The 23134-nt window shown below is 46.7% G+C and overlaps 1 protein-coding gene across 1 annotated transcript; it reads right to left on the reverse strand.

The window, feature by feature from the left end:
• Positions 1–6501: 6501 nt before the first annotated feature.
• Positions 6502–14235, reverse strand: LOC104676180 (cytochrome P450 2A13). The gene is made up of 9 exons (XM_030913665.1): positions 14031–14235; positions 13588–13750; positions 12473–12622; positions 12079–12239; positions 10737–10913; positions 8897–9038; positions 8243–8430; positions 7581–7722; positions 6502–6922 (listed from the first exon to the last, which is right to left on the reverse strand). The coding sequence occupies exons 1-9, from the start codon at positions 14208–14210 to the stop codon at positions 6741–6743; spliced, it is 1485 nt and encodes a 494-aa protein (XP_030769525.1). The 5' UTR covers positions 14211–14235; the 3' UTR covers positions 6502–6740.
• Positions 14236–23134: the final 8899 nt, after the last annotated feature.

A 23134-nucleotide genomic window follows, 5' to 3' on the forward strand; every position in this document is an offset into this window, starting at 1 on the left:
ATATTAAAAGCTAGTGATTAAAAATGTTTGTACTAATAATTGATAATGTCCAAATATAATCATCTCTATATTTAATTTGTATTATGACTATTCTTATTCTAACTATTTTCTTTATTACACTGAAACTGTTTGTGTCTTCAGTCTCTTGCCCCGGCACCTAGGTAATCCTTTGCCAACACAGTAAGACTCAACAATGAAATACAAGGCAGCACAGGTCAAGGCACAGGCTGGCTAGCAGGCAACAGCTGAAAATGCATGCTCAGTATCAAGTAGTGGAGTGGGTTAGCAGGTTAGCAAGCCAAAGCAAAAGAAGAAAGACCCCTGGTGATGGTAGTCAGAGTCTAACAATCCACAGTGTCAATTGTTATGGTCACTCAGAGAGGCAGATGAACACCCACCCAAAATTTGGTGCAGGTGTCAAAACTGATGATGCCACACACACACACACACACACACACTGAGAGGGCAAGGAAAGTTTTATTGCTCCCATAATTGAGTGGGACAGGCCCTTGATTTCCACGGTGGCTAAAGGCTGAGGGTGGTGTGAAAGTCCTACTGTACTCTTGCATGGGCAGCAGATTGTGTGATTTCAATCTTCCATGGGCACCAAAGGAGAGAGAACCTGGGCTTTCTTTATGATTATTATTGCCATCATTATTATTATTTTAATTGACACATAATAATTGTACATATTTATGGAGTACAGTGTGATGTTTCAATACATGCGTACAAAGTGTAATGATCACAGATTGGGGTAATTAGAATATCTATCAACATGAAATAATATGGGAGTGATTTATCATCATATTCATAGGTTTTTAAGAATATTGCACCAAATATGAAATATCTTGTGAAACCATTAGTCTTGCTAGCAGTCTATCTATTTTGTTGATCTTTTCAAAAAGCAGCTCCTGGATTGATTTTTTTGAAGGGTTTTGTGTGTCTCTATCTCCTTCAGTTCTGCTCTGATGTTAGTTATTTCTTGCCTTCTGCTAACTTTTGAATGTGTTTGCTCTTGCTTCTCTAGTTCTTTTAATTGTGATGTTATGGTATTGATTTTAGATCTTTCCTCCTTTCTCTTGTGGGCATTTAGTGCTATAAATTTCCCTCTACACACTGCTTTAAATGTGTCCCAGAGATTGTGGAACATCTTGTCTTTGTTCTTATTGGTTTCAAAGAGCATCTTTATTTCTGCCTTCATTTTGTTCTGTTCCCAGTAGTCATTCAGGAGCAGGTTGTTCAGTTTCCACGTAGTTGTGCGGTTTTGAGTGAGTTTCTTAATCCTGAATTCTAATTTGATTCCATTGTGGTCTGAGAGATTGTTGTGATTTCTGTTCTTTTACATTTGTTGAGGAGTGCTTTACTTCCACCTGTGTGGTCAATTTTGGAATAATTATGATGTGATGCTGAGAAGAATGTATATTCTGTTGATTTTGGATGGAGAGTTCAGTAGACGTCTATTAGGTCCGCTTGGTGCAGAGCTGAGTTCAATTCCTGGATATCCTTGTTAATCTTCGGTCTCGATCTGTCTAATAGTGACAGTGGGGTGTTAAAGTCTCCCATTATTATTGTGTGGGAGTCTAAGTCTCTTTGTAGGTCTCTAAGGACTTGCTTTATGAATCTGGGTGCTCCTGTATTGGGTGCATATATATTTAGGATAGTCAGCTCTTCCTGTTGAATTGATCCCTTTACTACTATGTAATGGCCTTCTTGGTCTCTTCTCATCTTTGTTGGTTTAAAGTCTGTCTTATGAGACTAGGATTGCAACCCCTGCTTCTTTTTGCTTTCCATTTGCTTGGTAGATCTTCCTCCATCCCTTTATTTTGAGCCTATGTGAGTCTCTGCATGTGAGATGGGTCTCTTGAATATAGCACACTGATGGGTCTTGACTCTTTATCCAATTTGCCAGTCTGTGTCTTTTAATTGAGGCATTTAGCCCATTTACATTCAAGGTTAATATTTTTATGTGTGAATTTGATCCTGTCATTATGATGTTAGCTGGTTATTTTGCCCATTAGTTGATGTAGTTTCTTCCTAGCATTGATGGTCTTTACAATTTGGCATGTTTTTGCAGTGGCTGGTACAGGTTGTTCCTTTCCATGTTTAGTGCTTCCTTCAGGAGCTCTTGTAAGGCAGGCCTGGTGGTGACAAAATCTCTCAGCATTTGCTTGTCTGTAAATGTTTTTATTTCTCCTTCACTTATGAAACTTAGTTTGGCTGCATATGAAATTCTAGGTTGAAAATTCTTTCTTTAAGAATGTTGAATATTGGCCCCCACTCTCTTCTGGCTTGTAGAGTTTCTGTTGAGAGATTCACTGTTAGTCTGATGGGCTTCCCTTTGTGGGTAACACAGCTGTTCTCTCTGGCTGCCGTTAACATTTTTTCTTTCATTTCAATCTTGGTGAATCTGACAATTATGTGTCTTAGAGTTGCTCTTCTCAAGGAGTATCTTTGTGGTGTTCTCTGTATTTCCCAAATTTGAATGTTGGCCTGCCTTGCCAGGTTGGGGAAGTTCTCCTGGATAATATCCCGAAGAGTGTTTTTCAACTTAGTTCCATTCTCCCCGTCACTTTCAGGTACACTAATGAAATGTAAATTTGGTCTTTTCACATAGTGCCATATTTCTTGGAGACTTTATTCATTTCTTTTTACTCTTTTTTCTCTAACCTTGTTTTCTCACTTTATTTCATTAATTTGATCTTAAGTCACTGAGACCCTTTCTTCCACTTGGTTGAATTGGCTACTTAAGCTTGTGCATGTGTCACGTAGTTTTTGTGCCACGGTTTTCAGCTCCATCAGGTCATTTAAGGTCTTCTCTACACTGGTTATTCTAGTCAGCCATTTGTCTTATCTTTTTTCAAGGGTTTTAGCTTCCTTGTGATTGGTTCGAACATCCTCCTTTAGCTCAAAGAAGTTTGTTATTACTGACCTTCTGAAGCCTACTTCTGGCAGCTCATCAAAGTCATCTTCTGTCCAGCTTTGTTCCATTGCTGGTGAGGAGCTGTGATCTTTTGGAGGAGAAGAGGTGCTCTGGTTTTTAGAATTTTCAGATTTTCCGCTCTGGTTTCTCCCCATCTTTGTATTTTTATCTACCTTTGGTCTTTGATGTTGGTGGCCTACAGATGGGGTTTTGGTGTGGATGTCCAAAACACCACACCAAGGGTTTTGTTGATGTTGATGCTATTCCTTTCTGTTCATTAGTTTTACTTCTAACAGTCAGTTCCCTCAGCTTCAAGTCTCTTGGAGTTTGCTGGAGGTCCACTCCAGACCCTGTTTTCCTGTGTATCACCAGTGGAAGCTGCAGAACAGCAAATATTGCTGCCTGATCCTTCCTCTGGAAGCTTCGTCCCAGAGGGGCACCCACCTGTATGAGGTGTCAGTTGGTCCCTCCTGGGAGGTGTCTCCCAGTTAGGCTACATTGAGTTCAGGGACCCACTTGAGGTGGCAGTCTGTCCGTTCTCAGAGCTCAAACACTGTGCTGGGAGCACCATTGCTCTCTTCAGAGCTGTCAGACAGGGATGTTTAAGTTTGCAGAAGTTTCTGCTGCCTTTTGTTTAGCTATGCCCTGCTCCCAGAGGTGGAATGTACAGAGGCAACAGGCCTTGCTGAGCTGCAGAGGGCTCCACCCAGTTCGAGTTGCCCTGTATGCTTTTTACCTACTCATGCCTCAGCAATGGCAGACACCCCTCCCCCAGCCAGGCTGCTGCCCCACAGTTCGATCTCAGACTGCTGCACTAGCAGTGAGCAAGGCTCTGTGGGTGTTGGATCTGCTGAGCTAGGCATGGGATATAATTTCCTAGTGTGCTGTTTGCTAAGACCATTGGAAAAGTGCAGTGTTTGGGTGGGAGTGTCCCAGTTTTCCAGGTACACTCTGTCATGGCTTCCTTTGGCTAGGAAAGGGAAATCCCCCAACCCCTTGTGCTTCCTGGGTGAGGCAATACCCTGCCCTGTTTCAGCTCACCCTCCATGGGCTGCACCCACTGTCCAACCAGTCCCAATGAGATGAACCAGGTACCTCAGTTGGAAATGTAGAAATCACTCGTCTTCCGCATTGATCACACTGGGAGCTGCAGACCAGAGCTGTTCCTATTCGACCATCTTGGAACAGATGAAAGTTCCTATACACTTCCTTTTCCCCCTTACATCTTGTATAAGTATGATACCTTTGTTAAAATGATTAACCAATATTGATATATTATTATAAAACAAAGTCTGTAGTTCACATTAGTGCTTTTTTTTCTGTTGTACAGTTCTATGGGTTTTGAAAAAGGCATAATGTCATGCAACATTTCAGTATCATACAGAATAGTTTCTCTGCCCTAAAACTGCACCTATTCATCCTTCCTCCTCCCCAAACTCCTGGCAACTACTGTCTTTGTACTGTCTTCACAGTTTCATTTTTCCAGAATGTCATATAGTTGGAATCATATAGTTTGTGGCCTTTTCAGATTGGCTTCTTTCACTTAGCTATATACATTTCAGGTCTTCCATGTCTTTCTGTGGCCTGATTTCTTTTTATTGCCAAATAATATTTTGTTTCTTTTTTTTTTTTTTTTTTTGCTTTTTTTTTTTTTTTTTTTGAGATAAAGTCTCACTGTGTCACCCAGGCTGGAGTGCAGTGGCTCCAACTCAGCTCACTGCAACCTCCATCTCACAGGTTCAAGCAATTCTCCCACCTCAGCCTCCCAAGTAGCTGGAATTGCAGGCACATGTCACTATGCCCAGCTAATTTTTGTATTTTTAGTAGAGATGGGGTTTGCTATGTTTGCCAGACTGGTCTCGAATTCCTGACCTCAACTGATCCACCTGCCTTGGCCTCCTATAGTGCTGTAATTACAGGCATGAACCATCACACCTGGCCATATTTCATTGTATGAACATACTACAGTTCATTTATCCATTCACTTATTGAAGAACATCTTGGTTGCTTACAAGATTCAGCAACTATGAATAAAGCTGTTATAAATATCTGTGCAGAAATTTTTGTGTGGCTATATGTTTTCAACTCATTTGGCTTAATACAGAAGAGCATGATTGCTGTATCACATGGTAAGAATATGTTTAGCTTTGCAAGAAACCGCCAGTCTGTCTTCCAAAGTAGCTGCACCATTTTGCATTCCCATCATCAATGAATGACAGTTCCTGTTGAGCCACCTCCTTGTCAGCATTTGGTGTTGTCAGTTTTGGATTTTAGCCATTCTAATAGGTGGTAGTGGTACATCAGTAATATTTTAATTTGAAATTGCTACTGACATATGATGTGGAGCATCTTTCCTTATGCTTATTTGCTATGTGTATGTTTTCTTTGGCAAGGTGTCTGCTCAGATTGTTTGCCCATTCTTTAATTGGGTTGTTTTCTATTGTTGAGTTTTAACAGTTCTTTGTGTATTTTGAATGTAAGTCCTTTATCAGGTATGTTCCCTGCAAATATGTTCTCCCAGTCTATAGCTTGTATTGTCATTCTCTTGACAATTCTTTTGCAGAACAGAAATTTTTTAATTTTAATGACACAGAACTTATCAATTGCTTCTTTCAAGAATTGTTCTTTTGGTGTTGTATCTAACAAGTCATCACCAAACTTAAGGTCATCTAGATTTTCTCCTGTGTTATCTTCTAGAAGTTTTACAGATATTCACTTTTCATTTAGGTCTACAATAAACTTGGAGTTAATTTTTGCGAATGCTGTAAGGGAGCTTCTAAGGGGGACATACACTAACTTCTTTGAGAGTGGGGAGGTGATTGTGAAACTCTTAGCTGGGTATTATAGCGACCCCAGATCCATCAGGAGAGCCCAACCTTCAGAAACCCATAGTGGAATGTGTTTCACACACACACGGAGGAGAATATGCAGTCATATGCTCACATGCACACCTGCACATGATCACACACATGCATATGGTTGTCCTGATCCAGAGTTGTCCAGGCATTCTCCGAAAGTGGTTCTCTCCTTCAACTTCAACTTCTTTAAGAGATACAATGACAGAATGTCATTAAAATTAAAAACTTCTGCTCTGCAAAATAATTGTCAATGGACTGACTCTGCATGTCCATTCATGTCTTTGTGTCCCTGGACTGACTCTGGATGGGCGACAGTGGCCCTACCTGGTAGTGAACTCAGACTGCACCCTGGTATTCAAAGCGTGCTGAGTAGGTGAGAGTGTGGGCAAGTGTGCAGTGAAGGAAGGACAGCCGCCCTTCAGGTCTCCGGAAAAACCCTCAGGACAGGGATGTTCAGGCCGTGTGATGCTGTACTAAGCTGTTTTATTTGAGGAATGGGTGCTTTTTAAGAATCTGTCCAGAGAGATATGGACACAGACCTGTGTTCACAGATTTTCTGGGCACTTACGTTTTGTGAGACATGAGATAGAGACAACTTTCTGAGCCTCAGTTTCGTCACATGTAAAATGGGCATGAGTGCTGTTCCCCTTCGCAGAGGTTTGTGGCAATTAAGTGAGGTGAGCGTGCAACGCTTTTTGAACAAAGCTGACATGGAGGTACTTGTTCAGGAAATAAGAGCTGCTAATATTACTACTCTTCATAGCATACTGTAAGGTTTCCCTTCCTCTCATCCCAGCTCTGAAGGACATCATCAAAGTCAACGGAGCCCCTTCTGTTTCTTCTTTTCCCTCTAACCACGTCGCCCCTTCCTTTCCCCCATCCTGCCCCCATTCTTAACCCCGCCCATGCTCCCGCCCTTTCCCGGGCCCCGCCCATCAGCCGTGCACCAGCACAGCCATGGCTCAGCGGGGCAGGAAGCTCATGGTGTAGTTTCGTGGGATCGTGGCAAAGCCCACGTGTTTGGGGGACACATCGATGTCCTTGGGCGACTGGGGGGACTTGAAGCGAAAGTTCTGCATGATGGTGGTGAGGAAGAGAAAGAGCTCCATTCTGGCCAGGCCTTCTCCGAAACAGTTCCGCTTTCCTGAGGAGGAGAGGCGGGAGGGGTGGAGGTGAAGCCCACTCTCAGTGCAGCCTCGCCCCACTACCGACCTCCAGCTGCGGCTCTCCCAGGGAGGAGAGGTGGAATATCATGGCCTGAGAGACTTTCAGAGGACACTGTGATCCTCCCTGAGTCTCAGTTTCCTTCTATAAGAGATGTAACAATGGTGAACCAATATTGATATATTATTACTAACCAAAGTTCATAGTTTACATTAGGGTTTACTCTGTGTTGTACAGTTCTACGGGTTTTGAAAAAGGCATAATGTCACGCATCCATCAGAGATGGGGTGATCCATGCCAGGTGTAGCAATGCGAGGTTTAGATGCCCTACCTACCAGACACACTTGCAAATATGACTGCTGTGCTGTGCCATTATCTCCTTTCAGGGATCTGAAGAATCTGCTGTGTGACCCTAGACAAATAAATCTATGGGGGAAAAATGTTTCCTTCCCTTTTGCCTGGGCGCAGGTATTGGGTTCTTGGTACTTAAGGGAGTATCAGCTGGTGGCTCAAAGGTAGATTCTAACAGGAACTTCCAAGCTGGAGAAATACCAGGGTACACCGCAGAGAGGGGAGCTGGGTGAGGGAGGCGCCTGCTGGTGTGAGCAGTGGCCTGGCAGCAAATAGTGGTCTCTTACCGATGGAAAAGGGCACAAAAGCATCACTCTTCTTAAACTGCCCCTTCTCATCCAGGAAGTGCTGGGGATTGAAGTCCTGGGGGTTGGAGTAGAACCTGGGGTCTTTCAGCACAGAGCCCAGCATAGGGAACACTTCGGTGCCCTGGGAGGGAGGAGGAAGGTGTGTGTGATGAGGAAGGTTGGGGGATTGGTGAAAGTACACAGGGGCTGGAGGGAGAACTAGGGTGTCCCACGTAAGCGGAAATGGCAGGCATGGAGGAGTTGGGGTCCTCTGAGGAAGAAATTTTGGGGGATAGAAGGTTCATGTCTCTGAAACAGGAAGTTTGGGAGACATGGGGTCCATGTCCTGCTAGGCAGGGTGTTTGGGGGACCTGAGATTTGTGTCCCTAAGGCAAAAGGCCTCATGGAAAGGGGGCTCCTGTTTCTTAAGACAGGAAATTTGGGAACATGGGGTTGATTCTCCTGACACAAAGAGTCTGGGGAGATGCAGGACTCAGGAGTCTCTAAGTGAGAAGGTGGAACGGATGTGGTGGTGGGGGAAGTCTTTTTTGACTGATTCAGGGAGTGGGACAGGGTCTAGAAAGCTTCTAATGGGGGTGGGATGCTGGGGAAACAGACAGAGGCTGGAAGTCCATGTAGTCTGGGGGGTGGGGGGACAGTACCTTAGGGAGGAAGAAATTCCGAAACTTGGTGTCCTTGTTGACCCTGTGGGCCAAACCCATGGGGATCACATCTCCAAATCTTTGGATTTCGTGGATTACTGCCTCCATGTAGGGCATCTTGACCCGGTCCTCAAACTTGGGCTGCCGGTTCTTGCCGATCACTCTGTCAATCTCCTCGTGGACCTTGGCTGGGGGAAGAGGGGGAATGTGTTTAGGTATCTAGGGGTCTCACAGCAGGGATGATAGTCTGAATAGGTAAAACGGGGTGGATGACATGGCTCCATGTATGACAGAGGTAGATCATTCATAGCAGACATCAGTCATTCGCATTGTTGGAGCAGGATCCTGTTTACCAGGTCGTACCAGAATCACAGTGGAGGCACAGGGAGGAACTTAGGGGATGATCCGGAGGAGCGGGTAATGGGGCACTCAGTGGGCTTGGGACAGGAGTGACTGAACAATCACTGCAGACATTTTCAGTATTTTAATAGCCAGTGAGACTCAGCTGATTCCTATCAGCTGAATATTGCCCTGTCTCTGGACAGCAAGGCACGACTCAGGGTCCTGGGATCTGGGACAGGTGGGGACACTGCACCAGGGTCAGGGAGTTTTGAGGGTCTGGGGCCCTCCACTTCCCTCCCCCTCCAGTCTTACCCTCCACCTCTGGGTGCTTCATGAGCAGCAGGAAGCCGTAGCGCAGGGTGGTGCTGACGGTCTCGGTGCCCGCAAAGAAGAGGTTCAGCGAGGTCAGCACCAGGTTCTTCAAGTGGAACTCCGTGTTGGGGTTCTTCTCCTCCTGCAGGGAGAGGGGGCTTTAGACCAAGCTCACTTCCCATGCTCTTGGGCCCTTCTAGGGCTTTTTCCTTGGATTTTCCTCCCTTTGGTCCAGACCAAAGGTGGAAAGAGGGACCCTAGATCTGCCAGACTCGCTCCATGTTCCAGCCCTTGCCCTGGCTGCTGGCTTTGGCCAAAATGCTCTTCCTTCTCACCTTCTTTACCTTGCTGACCATCTGTCCTTTAATTATCAACTTAGCTGTCAGTTTTTTTTTTTTTTCTTATACAGACTTGGTCGTGCTAAGTTGTGCAGGGTGTACTCGAACTCCTGGGCTCAAGGATCCTCCAGCCTCAGCCTCCTGAGTAGCTGGAACTGCACATGCACATGACCATACAGGCTCACTTGTTTTTAAAAAAATAATAATTTTTTTGCGACAGGATCTTATTCTGTCACACAGGCTGGACTGCAGTGCCATGATCTTGGCTCTTTGCAAACTCTGCCCACCCTGGGCTCAAGCTATCCTCCCACCTCAACCTCCTGAGTAGCTGGGACCACAGGCATGCACCACCATACCCAGCCACTCTTTGTATTTTTTGTACAGACAGGGTTTTGCCATGTTGCCCAGTCTGTTACTTTTTTAATGGTAGGAATATTTAGAAAGAGAAGGATGAGGAGAGACGAAGAGAAAGTAGTACAGAGATGGCAAGATGAAGAGTCAGAAAAAAAGAGTTTTTCTGAGATACAAGCACAGAATTTTAGGCAACAGCATCCTATTTCTTCCCTAAAACAATCTTGAAACTTAACTGTGGAGGCATCTCCTCCCTTGATCCTTTCTCCCTGAGCTTCAGACTCCCTAAAGCCTTCCCACATGGGAGACTGATGTCCAGATGGAGGTGGGGACCCTGTAATGTAAAGCCAGGTCACCTGTCTACAGAGGTGTGTCTGATAACCAGGGCGTGAATGGTTACAGGGCACGGTGGGTAAAAGCACCAGCTTTAGGCTCAGAGACACCAGCCTTTGAGCTTAGGGAACCCAGGCTTCCTCGCTTTGTGACCTCAGTTAAGATACTTAAACTCTCTGGGCCTCAGTCTCCTCATTTGCACAATTGGGGCCATGATTGAACTTCCTTCAAGAGCTGTTGTGAGTGTTCAATGGGGGACTATCTTAAAGCACTTAACGCAGTGCCTGGCACATGGTAGTGCTGCAGAAGTGCTTGCTATTCTAATTCACATGCGCAAGTCTTGCCTGTGGGTGAGGGCTCAGTGGATGGAACAGCGATGGTTGATATAGTTGGGATTGTGAGGATTTTTTTTTTCCTGAGAGTCTTGCTCTGTCACTCAGTCTGGAGTGGAGTGGCATGATCTCGGCTCACTGCAACCTCTGCCTCTCGCGTTCAAGCCATCCTCCTGTCTCAGCCTCCTGAGTAGCTGGGATTACATGCGCACACCACCATGACTAGCTCATTTTTGTATTTTTAGTAGAGATGGGGTTTCACCATGTTGGCCAGGCTGGTCTCGAACTCCTGACCTCAGGTGATCCATCCGCCTTGGCCTCCCAAAGTGCTGGGATTACAGGCATGAGCCACTGCGCCTGGCCAATTGTGAGGATTATTATGACGAGGGCTTTTTGAATGGGCCTGTGTTGTCTGCCCGCCCCACTCCCAGCCTGATTTCCCTCTGCCTGGCTTTGCACCTCCCCACATTGGCTGCTGGGGTGTACCTCCTGCATGCGGATGAGAAAGGAGTCGATGAAGTCCCGTGGGGAATTGGGATCCAGCGTGTGCCTGTTGTGCTCCACCTTCTTGGCTATGAAGTCCTCCAGCCCTTGCAGCTCCTTAAAGGCCTGTTGCTGTGGTCCTGGCAGGTGTTTCATCAGTGAAGAGAACATCTCATAGAGCTGGGGTTGCAGAGAGAGGATGGGAAGGGAAGGACAGTTGTCAGGGGGCAGGAGCTGATGGGAATGGGACTTGTTTCATAGCAAGGAAGGAACTGAGTTAAAGGCATCTGTCCAGGTGTTTAGGTATTTCAGTGGGGTTGGATGGGAACTTATATCTAAGTTTTCACGTGGGTTAGGTGCCAGGGCCACGGTCTAGTAGTTCCGGTGAGAAGAACTGAGGCATATATCCAAGTTTCAGGTATGCAAATGAGGCTGGATTGGAGCACACATCTAGGTGTTCAGATATTCACGTGAAGTTGAATTGGAAGACACCTGACTAGGTGTTTAGCTACTCAGGTGTGGCTGGTATGAGGGGAGTGTCACCTGTCTAGGTATTTAGGCATTCAAGTGGGCTTGGTTGGAGACAACTACCCAGATAATTTTTGGGTCTGAACTGGGGGCTTTTGTTCAGGTGTTCAGGTATTAAAGCGGGGCTGGTGAAGATGTTGAAGTGGAGGGGATACCTGTTCAGGTGTTTACCTAGCCAAGTGGGATGCATTGGGAGCTCCTCTGTAAGGTGTGTGATAGGAAAGTTTTGGGGAACACTTATTTGGGTGTCTGGGGAATAATCTGTCCAGATATTTATGTGTTTAGGGTGTTGGTTAGGGCAGCTGTCCATGTTTTCAGGTATTTAAGTGGGTGAAGTAGAGGGCGCTTGGCCAGATATTCCAGTGGGCTAATTTGGGACATTTGTGTAGATGTGAAATGATTATGATGGGCTGGATTTTGCAGCACCAGGTGTTCAAGTATGCAGGAGGCGGGTTGAGGCAGTCACTTGTCCAGGTGTTAAAGTATTCAGAAGAACAGGGTAGGGAGCACTTGTTACAAATTACTGTAAATTGGGGATGGGAACACGTGCCCAGGTGAGAGAGCTGTGCTGAGAGCTTGCATCCTGCCAGCAGGCTCTGTTTTGGGGAGCATCTGTTGGGCTATCCAGGTGTCCTTGGAGACTGGGTATTGGGCACCCATCCTGGGTTCTGGTGCAACCGTCCAGTTGTCCAATACTGGGGGCTGATTTTGAGGGGACACTGTCTGGAGGGGTGGGAGTTTGGGCACCTGTCTCCAGGTAGGGGAGCAGTTGGCAGGTTGTGGTAGGGGCGTCACGGGCCGGGCTGCAGCCGGTTACCTGCCCCGTGGAGGTTGCCGTGAACTGGAAGCTTCCCAGCATCATGCGCAGCAGTGACAGGAACTCTTTGTCCTCATAGTCAAAGCGGTCCCCAAAGACAATGGAGCTGATGACATTGGAGACGGTGCGGCTCAGGAAGAAGGTGGGATCGATATTGGCGCCTGCGGATGTGGCGGGAGAAGAGGGTTGGGGAGAGAGTCAACTCAGAGGTCTGAGGAGAGTCAGAATTCCAATAGGCAGGGCCCAGTTGAGCCAAATTCCCAGCGCCAGGCTCCAGGGTTGGAAATGGGGGCGCCTTTCCCCACCTAGTCCCCATCCCCAGGCAGAAAGAGCGCGCAGGTCCCCGCCCTGGGCGTTTTCTGCTCCTGCCCAGCACTCGGAGTACCCTGCTCACCGCGCGTGCCCCGGAGGGCCTCGATGAGGAAGCCCGCCTCCTCCTGGATGCGCTCCTCGATGCCGCGCTTACCCACGCCGAAGTCCCGCAGGGTGGCGATGGAGAAGCGCCGGAGCTGCTTGGCGCGCTCCCCGTTGCTGAACGCCACACCTGGGGAGGTGAACGTGGAGGTGGAGAGAGGTCAGGCGGCGTCCAGGGCAGGAGCAGACCAGCTCCAAGGGGCTTCCCAGGGGTGGAGCAGAGAGGGAGTGGCGTGGGAGAGAGATGGATTCAGCGCGAGTGCCCAAGAGAGCTGCAAACTCAGTCAGAGAAACGAGAGAGAGAGAGAGAGAGAGAGAGAGAGAGAGAGAGAGAGAGAGAGAGAGAGAGAGAGAGAGAGATCAGGTAGAAAAAATAAGATAATCAGAAGAGAAGCAGAAAGGCCAGACAGACAGATGTACAGAGAAACAGAGGGATACACCGACACTCCATGGAGGAAGGGAAGGAAGTGGGGAGAGAAAGAGAGAGATGGAGGAAGAGGATGGAGGGAGGGGAAGTGAGACATGGGGAAATCTGGGAGGAGGAAATAAAAATGGTGAAAGATTCTTAAGCTGAGCTGGAGAAGAGAGAAAAATAAGGAGACAGAAACAGAGAGGATCAAGAAGGAGGACAGACTGTTACCAGTAGGTTGAGGCTGGAGATGTGGAAGTAGGAATAAGGTGAAATCCTAAGACAGAGGAAGAAGTGGGAGAGGGAAGCGGAGAGAGGAGAAACACGGAGAAGCACAGAAGCAGAGAGCAACAAAAAGACAAATGAAGACAGAGGACCAGGGTTGGAAAACAGAAACCCAGGATGTCCTCAGAGATGGACAGAGAGGGGAAATAGGTGGCTCCAGTGAGGCAGAAGGAAGAGAGAGAGCAAGGGGCCGAGAGAGGCAGGGAGGAATCAGGACAGGGACGCTGGAGACAGGTGAGGGACACACAGGGAGAGGCCACAATGAAGGGAGAAGGGTAGAGAAGACCAGACAGGGGGCTCTGTCATAGCCTCCAGTGGGCAGGAGAGTCAGGGAGAAGCCTGGGGACACTGAGACCATCGCGTCCGCCTGGCCACATTCCCCCTCTTGGGCACCCCCTCACCATAGCCTTTGAAGAGCCAGTCGAAGGTGGCCTGCTCGCCTCGTCCGCTGAACTCCTCAGCCTGGTCCAGGAGAGCCTCCCTGACGGCATCATGTCCGCACAGCACCACGACCCGCCGGGGCCCCAGGTGAATGGTGAACACAGGGCCATAGCGCTCACTGATCTGATGGAGGTGGGTGGGAGTGGTTAGAGGGAGCAGCCCCCACTCTGAATGGACCCAGCACTGAGATTTCATGTACTGGGATGTTTCGCCCAGTCAGGTTCTCACAGTCAGGGAGCTGGACATCCTAAGATCCTGCTTTCCTGGCTAGGACCCTGATGCTGAACCTCCAAAATTCTTCTTTCCTAAGACTCTGGTCCACAGTGGTCAACCCCCTGCCACAAAGCCCCAGCCAACTTGGCAGCTCCCACCCCGTGCCACCCATCTCCCTGCCTCGGGACACCTTCATGAGGGAGTTGTACATCTGCTCTGTGTTCAGCTGCAGGTAGTTTCCAATGAAGGGCAATGGGGTGGGTCCCGGAGGCAGCTTCCCCCTGCTCTTCCTCTGCTGCCAGACAGACATCAAGACCATCACAGTCAGGCAGGCCAGCAAGGCCACCAGGAGCAGCCCTGAGGCCAGCATGGTGGCAGTGGGATGATAGATGGTGACAGCTGGGGTATTTTGCCTTTATGCTGCCTGATAAAGAGGGGCGGAGTTCTGTTGATTATATAACCACCTCATTTCACCTCCCAACTACACCCCCAATCTACACCTGAATCCCGCCTAGCTTGGGATGCAGCCAGCAAGGGAGGAGGAGGGGGACCCCAGGTAAGCTGAACAGGGATGGGGAGCTCCAGACTAAATCCGCGGTACTTCGGGAAGGGTGTCCCAGGGCTGTGGATTTAGGAGGGGGCAACAGATAAACAGTAGAACTGAGGAGTTTGGAATATTTGCATAGGGGAGCATCCGGACTTTGGATTCTGGGTTTGAGAGTGAGAATGCACCTCAAAGTTGTGGATTTGGAGGTTCCAGGGGAGAGGAACCCAAAAGTCTGGGTTTTATTAGGGTGAGATGGAAATGTGGCTGTGCATTTGGGGGTCTTCTGTTGTGAAGAATGGAGGGTTAAGGGTCTCAGGAGGGGGGATTCCAGGCATATGGACTTGAGAGTCTTGGGGCTAGGAAGACCCTGGGCTGCGGGTGTAGAGTTTCTGGGAAGAGGAGTGTGTGGCAAGCCCAGTAGGTCCTCCCAGAGAGCCCAGCAGCCCAGCACTGGGCCCAGGGGCTGACTTGATTTTGCTTTGGCCCAGGGCTGCCTCTTGATGCCCAGAATCCTCACTGGAACCTCAGAGTGAGGCCAGGATGGGTGCCATAGAACCCCCACTGCACATCTCTTGTTGGGAAAGGGGTGGAAGACCAGAGCCATATTTCAGTGGAACTTTCCCCACACCTGGAGGAGAGTACCTCGAGTTATCAGTTGGCAGAGGGATTGGCCAGGTCTGAAGAAATAGTAATAACAACCTCCAATTGGCGGAAAAATCTCATGTCCCAAGGCTTGGAATTTGCAAAGACCTCCACTGGTTTCCAACCCAGAACCTTAGGGAAACCCACTAGATTGATTGTATCATCCCTATGAATATTATTATTGTTATTTATGTTTCTCATTTTATATAAGGGTCTACAGAGGACAGAAAACCGACAGTGGGCGGAGACATGCGTGAGTGGCCCTGAACTCCCGTCTCTCCTGCTCTGCTTCCTTAGTTTCACTTTGTGGATTTGGTTTTCCTGCCAGTGGAAAGGGAGTGTTTGGGAAGAGAAGATCATATTTGAGGGTGAGTTAAGTCTCGTTTAAGAGCAATTCCTGCTTTGTCAGGGGCTACTATATTAGCCGGCAGAGGGAACAGTCGCAGAAGAGATTGGGGTAAACTCCAGTGTTAGGCACAGAGGCAGATCCTGGGGTGGGTGGGAGTGGAGAAGGGATGAGTAGCCTCCTGTCCTTCCCTCAGGGAAATTCTTCCTTAGTAAACAGGACAGTTACCTTTTGGTGAGCACGGTCGTATATGGGAAGATCAAGTCTAGGTGTGTACGACCTGGTCGAATCTTTGTAACAATGAGGTTGGTTCATCATCATCCTCATTTTGAAGACGAGCAGATCTAGACTCCATAAATCCTCTTGAGTGAGGTCAAGAGGGAGCTGGGATATGAACTCTCTCCTCATCCCCCTTCATTTTCTGGCCTAGATCACCTTGGGATTCAAGTGTGGGCCAGGCTTAGCAGGAGGTGGGTGCTGAGACTGGCATCAGCAGTGGACACAGGGATGACACTGGCGGGTTCTGATATCTGCATCAGGTACGACCAGGGAGGGGAGGCATTGTGTTGGCTTTGGGACTGCCCCCAGGTGTATGCAAGGATGGGAAACAAGTTGGCACTGAACTTGACAGCAGGAGAATATTAAAGTCATGTTTGGTACCAAGAGGGCTCTGTGTGTTGTCTCAGGTGTCACTGAGGGCATAAGAGTGTCCTGCTTCAGGAGGACATAAGAGTGGCACCATCTAGGGTCTGAGGTTGGTCCCAGTGGGCTCTGACAGGAGCATGAGGCAGGTGTGATATTGGTCCTGTGTGAGCCTCAGCCAGACCCTGTGAGGGGCCCTAGATGGCCACAGGACAGGCTCTGATGTTTGGAGCTTCCAGGGTTGCACCTGTCCTCAGGGTCACCAACTTTGGACAAATGGAGATGGATGAGGTTGGCACTCCAGGACTGACATCTTGCTCAAAGTGTTCTGGGATGCTGAGCTCTGAGACCTGTGTGGAGGGAACAAAGGTCAGAGAACAATGTGGAGAGAGGAAGGCTGTTTGTTGATTTTGGAGGGGAAGAGGTGGGAAGGAGGATTAGCACCAGCTGGTCTGACATCAATCCCTCTAATCCTGGTCACCAGCCTGCACCTGGGCTGGCCCCAAGCCTGGGTCCCTCCTTTTCCTTCTTGTTTCTTAGAAAGGTGGGAGATAGAAATCTGGGAACTCTGTTTCTCAGTGAGGTTGGCACTAGGAAGTGCAATGAGTGATCAGCAGGCTGCCATGACCTGGCCAGGGAGGGGTGGGGAGAGACAGGCTGGGAGAACTCTAGTATTTGTGGACATAGAGGTCAATCGATGTCGGACTTATTGATTACCCTGGAGCATGCAGTGAGAGAATCGTGTCTGAAATCATCCGGGAGGGACTTGTCCCATTGGGCAGTGTCTTGGGTACAGGCTTTCAGAGTGAGTTAGTGGCAAACCCAGGAAGATCCCTTTTCTTTGCTGGGCTTCAGTTTCCCTTTCTGGATGGATGGTACAATGACTAAGGTCTGGATTGGAATCCTAACCTTATCCCTTCTTTGTTGTGTGGCTTTGAACAGTTGACTTTATCTCTGTGAACCTTATGGAGCCAAGAACAGCTCCTACCTCTTTGGCTATTTAGGGGAGAAGTATATGTGTTGATGCAGATGACGTACATGGCAGTAAGTGTTCAATGAATAGTAGTTGTTCTCTTTAATCTGTAGGATGAAACGGATGGATGAGATGTTCCCTAAGCACCTTCCTTGCTTTTACATTCTCTAGTCTAAAGCTCTCAAATCTTTTCCTTTGGGAAGGAGGAAAGGGACAGAGTGTTTGGGAACCTCTTTCCCCATGTCTTCCTCAGCACAGCCAAGATTTACCCCATGGAGCTGTGAATAGGAAATTAATCCTTCATGGCCTCCTGGAGCATGGTGCTGAGTTCGGCAGTATCTGCAGAAGGACAGGCCAGCATTAGACTCTCAGGTTATTCTGGTTGGCCCTGGAGCCCTGCACAGGACTTTGCCCACCTGTCTGTCTACCCTTGTCTTGGATCCCGTCTTTCTATCTTTCTCTTTCTCCTTCCCTGCAAGTCAGTGTTCCCCTCAATCACCCTGTGTGCTCCTGCATCTTTGTATTTTGTGCCATTTTGTCCAATGGGTTCTCCTGGATGCCTCTGCCATGTTTATCCTCATTTATACAACTGTCCGTGTGTCATTCTGGGTGCATGCTTGTAGTGTCTATGTGCATGTATGTTTCAGTATGTCCATGTTGATACATAAATTTATGTGTGCTCCAGGCTTTGTGGGGTGTATGTTTGTGCTTGATAATGGGTATCCATTCCAACTTATGTCTACACATGCACATGTGTGTGTGTGCCTGACAGGGTGTGCCACTGTTTCTCAATGCTTGCCAATCTTTTTGTCTGTCTCTGCATATAGCATGTGTGCACACATGATTTAGGGGTGTCTACGATTTGCATTTCTGTGTGAAACAAGATGTATGCTGCATATTCATATTTGTGTGGACGCATTCACAACTGGGTGACTACATATAAGTATGTGGATGTTTTCATGTGTGCATTCAGGTATCTGTATGCAGGCTTGTGGGCCATGTTGCATACGTGTGAATGTCTGATATTTTCCTGTGCTCATCTGTGTTTGGATTAAAACAGTCCTAGCCCAGCTCCATTTACCTGCTTGAAAAACACCCCAGAACTGTGGCAAGATTTTATGAGCATTATCTTAATTAAATTCCTCATTGCAAGACTGTGAGGTTGGCTTTATCATCTCCATTTTGCAAATGAGTTAGGTAAGGTCCCCAAAGTCGGTTGTAAGTGACTTGCTTCTGCATTTCACAGCTAATGAGGGTAGAGTCTTAGTATGGTTTTGTGTGACTGTAAATTTTGTTCTTTCTTTCTCTCTCTCTCTCTCTTTCCTTCCTTCCTTCCTTCCTTCCTTCCTTCCTTCCTTCCTTCCTTCCTTCCTTCCTTCCTTCCTTCCTTCCTTTCTTTTTCTTTCTTCTTTCTTTTCTTTCTCTCTCTCTCTTTCTTTCTTCTTTCTTTTCTTTCATTCTTTTTTTCTTTTTGAGATGGAGTTTTGCTCTATTGTTCTTGTTGCCCAGGCCGGAGTGCAATGGCACGATCTTGGGTCACTGCAACCTCTCCCTCCTGGGTTCAAGTGATTCTCCAGCCTCAGCCTCCCGAGTAGCTGGGATTACAGCCACCATGCCCAGCTAATTTTTGTATTTTTAGTAGAGATGGGGTTTCACCATGTTTGTCAGGCTGGATCTCTTGACCTCAGGTGATCCGCCCACCTCGGCCTCCCAAAGTGCTGGGATTATAGCCGTGAGCTACCACACCTGGCTGTGAATGTAAATTTCATGCTGTTAATCACTACTTTGGACTGCCAGGCCCCACCTGTTTTTCTTTATGAAACGTTAGAAAAACTGCTTGTAATCTCTTGTGTTTCTTCAAATACTTCCGTGTAAACATGTAACAAAAGATTTCAAAATGTTCGAAAAAAAGTCTTTTAATAGGAGGGAGACTTGACCTTCTGTAGTGTTTGTACTCTTTGGAACCTTAACCAAAGACCTAGTTGACCAGCATACCCCTCAGGCCATTGGCAATGAAGCAGTGGGGGAGTTGGGGTAATAGGGGTTGTGGTCAGAGAGTGAAATGTCTGTGTTTCACATTTCAGAGTGATGACAAGGATTAGGGTGGGGCTGTGGGAATGTTGGCTGAAACAGAGTGAGGAAGGTCAAAGAAGAGAAGAAAGTCAAGATTCTTTTCTTCTGAGTGTTTGGGCAGCTCACATCCATGGCCATGAAGTTCCTCCCTACCAGGAAAATGGCAAGACTTAGAGTCCAGAAATGGGAAAGAAGTTGGATAGATGACAGGGATGAACAACTTTTTTTTTTTTGTGAGACGGAGCCTTGCTCTGTCGCCCAGGCTGAGTGCAATGGCGCGATCTCGGCCCACTGCAACCTCCGCTTCCTGGGTTCAAGCAATTCTCCTGCCTCAGCCTCCTGAGCAGCTGGGATTACAGGCACCCACCATCATGCCCGGCTAATTTTTGTACTTTTGTAGAGACAGTGTTTCGCCATGTTGGCCAGGCTGGTCTTGAACTCCTGACCTCAGGTGATCTGCCCAGCTCAGCCACCCAAAGTGTTGGGATTACAGGGATGAGCCACCATGCCCGAACAACTTATTTATTTTTATTTTTTTATTATTTTTATTTTTTAAGAGGACAAAGATGTCAGCCGCCAAGTGCACTGATGAAGAGTTTCTTCTGGTAATATTTGAGTAGCTTCTATTGGAGCAAGCATCCCGTGAATAAAAACTATTAACTCTGAGGAAAACATTTGTAACAACCTAATTCCCTGAATTCACTGGGGAGTGAAGAAAAAGCAGCAGCTTCTGAAGGGAGTTAGAAGAAAGGGATTTCCAAAAGAAAAGAAAAAAGAAAACACATAGCTTTGGTCTTCCTTATCGCAGGAAGAATGGGAGGTGGGGTCACTGCAAATTTATTTTAGAATATTTTTCATCTTATTAAAATCCTTTAAAATGCAGACCACTTCTTGACTGAGAGGGCTAGGTAAATAGCAATTCCTAAGGGAACTAATTTTTTTTACAGGCTGTGTCTCCTTAAATGTAGAAAGGTGATCAAGATGGCTGACCAGATGCAGGTAGCATGGCCTTCTTCGTGGAGAGGAACTCCATTTTAAACAGATTGTCTAGGAGAGAATGCTTGGATTCATCAGAGAAGAGATGGGATTCAACAGAGAAGAGATGGGAAGCACCAGAAGTGAGTAAGGAAAGGGGATTGACTGAAAGCTGAGAGTGGCTCCTGGATGTGGGGAAATTATAAGAGAGAAACTCCCAGGGCTCCACACTTTGAAATGGGCATTTATGATCTTGGCTATGGTAGAAACCCTCAGCCTACTTGGGTCTTGGGCCTGACATATGGAGCTCCCTAAAGATTGTTCAGAGACATTGCCCTGGAAAATGGAACCCACATGGAATCCCATCTGAGCCTAGAGCAGCCTCAGCTGGGTGCCATTTTGAGAACCTAGATATTGGAGAGCTACAGAAATGGTTGCTGCCCCTCTACTGCTTCAGGTAGGTATAGAGGAGACCCAGCACTCCCAGGCAACCATGGGAGGGTCCTTTCTGCCTTGCTGTGGGCTGCTGTTGAGACTGAGATGTGAGTGAACCACACTCCCTGCAGCTTCTTACCCTGGTTGCAGACCCAAGAAACCATTTTGAGAGTTCAGTATTGTGCTGTGCCCTACCCTCAGGCCCAGTTTGAGTTGACCTGGTTGCAGCCACCACTTGGCCAAGGAGGGACAGGGAAACAAAGCTCCTTTACATACACCTAGGACAATTCCCCTGACCCTGCTATGGGCTGTTGTGACAGGGAGACTTGAGCGGACCCCACTCCCCACAATTTCTTGTTCATACTGCTTACCTGAAAGGGTCCTGCCCTCTTGGGTCACAAGCCCACAGCTTGCACAATTATGAGAGTTTAATGTTGGGCTCTGTCCCCCTTTTTGCCAAGTGTGAGTTGATGCCACTGTAGCCACCACCCAGATCGGGGAGGGACAGGGGAGAACAAGCTCTCCTAAGCATACTTAGGACAATACCACCACCTTTCTACAGGATGCTGTGGGACTGGGGAGTAGCCCACCGAACCCATTGCACCTATCAGCAACACCAACATGGACTGCCTGGGTCCTAGTGGATTGTTCTACCACCACCACTGCCATCACCCATATCACACCAGGATGTGCTTTCCAGGGGCCTGAGAACTTGCCCACATCCCTGTCCCCCAACTCCCATGACTACCCTCTCACCAAGCCACTAGGAAGCTCAAGAATCAGCCTCCCAGGACTCACTAATACCAAAGCCAGTGTAGGCTGCTCTGAGGCTCAGGCACACTCTCCAAGCTGCTGCCACCACCAGGGCCCAAAGATGGGCTCAGATGGCATCCAATACCCATCTAAATTTTTCCACAATCTCAAGTAATAGTTTTACTCCAAGCTACCAAGGAAATCAAAGATACCAGTGACCCTGGGTACTGCCTATGAAGTCATACTAAGATCATACTACCATAGGCACCCAGAATGAAAGCCAAAGGATCCTATTCAACTAACAACATACATACATTTTTCAGGAAAAATATTTTCTCCTACAAAAACAATTTTAAAAAACTTGAACAAGCTACTGCTACACAAGATTTGCAGATACCAATGAAAAGACACAGGAAACATGAAAAAGGAGAAAAATGAGACATCATCAAAGGACTACAACAATTGTCCAGCAACAAATCCCAATCAGAAAGAATCCCTCAATATGCCAGATAAAGAATTCAAAATATAGATTTTATAAAGCCCTACAAGATGCAAGAGAAATTTGAAAATCAATACAAATAATTAGAAAATCAGTCCAGGAAATGAATGAGAAATTTAACAAGGAGATCGATACTTTAAAAAATAAAAATAAAAAACCAAGCAGAAACTCTTGAACTAAAAAAATTCAACGAAGGGAATACAGAATATATTCAAAAGCTTCGCTTCAATAGTAGACTGGACCAAGCAGAAGAAAGAACCTCAGAACATGGCTGGGTGAGGTGGTTCATGCCTGTAATCCCAGCACTTTGGGTGGCCAAGGTAGGTGGATTCCTTGAGGGAAGAGTTCAAGGCCAGTCTGGGCAACATAGTGAAATCCTATCTCTAAAATTTGAAAAAAGAATCTAAGAACTTGAAGACAGGTCTTTTGAAATATCCAGTCTGATGAAATAAGGAAAAATGAATAAACAAGAATAGACAAAGACTTTGAGATATCTGGGACTATATAGTGTGACCAAACAAACGTATGCATTTTTGGTATTTCCAAGGGGGAAGAGAGATTTTAAAAAATTAGAACACCTAATTTTAGGAAGTAATTGATGAAAACTTCCACATCTAGCAAGAGAGTTAGACGTCCAGATACAGAGCCTCAGCAAATACATTGCAAAAAGAACTTCACATAACAGTATATTTAGAAAGTCTAAAGTCAAGAAGAAAGAAAGAATTTTGAAATTAGCAAGAGAAAAGCATCTAGTTACCTATTAAGAAAACTCATCAGACTAAAGGCAGACTTTTCAGTGGAAACCTTACAGGCCAGAAGAGAACAGAATGGCATTTCAAACTGCTGAAAGAAAAGTACTGTCAGTCGAAGATCTTATATTCTACCAGAATAAGCTTCATAAATGAAGGAGAAATAAAATGTTTTCCAGACAAGCAAATGGTGAGTGAACTTGTCAACACTACCCTGTTCCTATGGGAGATGCTCAAATGGGTCTTAAACACGGAAATGAAAAGTCAACACTCAGCATTATGAAAACACACAGAAAAATAAAACTCACATTTCTTATAAAAACAACCTCATAAATGAGGAAAAGAATCAAATGGCAACATGGCAGAATCTCATCAAACCACAATGACAAAAAGAGAAAAAGAAAGAACTTACCATATAAAACAACTTAAAACAATTAACAATATGACAAGAATAAAGCCTAGCATATCAATATTAACCTTGAATAAATGGATTAAATGCTCCACTTACAAGATATGTATTGGCAGAATAAACAGCATGATGCCCAGCACCTTGGGAGGCTGAGGCGAGTGAATCATCTGAGGTTGGGAGCTTGAGACCAGCCTGACCAACATGGAGAAACCTTATCTCTACTGAAAATACAAAAATTAGCTGGGCGTGAT

This window comes from Rhinopithecus roxellana, chromosome 12 (genome assembly GCF_007565055.1).
Source record: "Rhinopithecus roxellana isolate Shanxi Qingling chromosome 12, ASM756505v1, whole genome shotgun sequence".
In the NCBI taxonomy this organism is placed as follows: Eukaryota; Metazoa; Chordata; class Mammalia; order Primates; family Cercopithecidae; genus Rhinopithecus; species Rhinopithecus roxellana.

What these genes read in the sequence shown, in the direction of transcription:
- LOC104676180 (XM_030913665.1), bottom strand. Translation starts at nt 14,210, where the DNA reads ATGCTGGCCTCAGGGCTGCTCCTGGTGGCCTTGCTGGCCTGCCTGACT. An exon ending in CGGCAACCTCCACGGGGCAG is followed by an intron (nt 10,914 to 12,078) that starts GTAACCGGCTGC and finishes CTGCAACCCCAG; the next exon opens with CTCTATGAGATGTTCTCTTC. An exon ending in GAAGCACCCAGAGGTGGAGG is followed by an intron (nt 8,431 to 8,896) that starts GTAAGACTGGAG and finishes CTCTTCCCCCAG; the next exon opens with CCAAGGTCCACGAGGAGATT.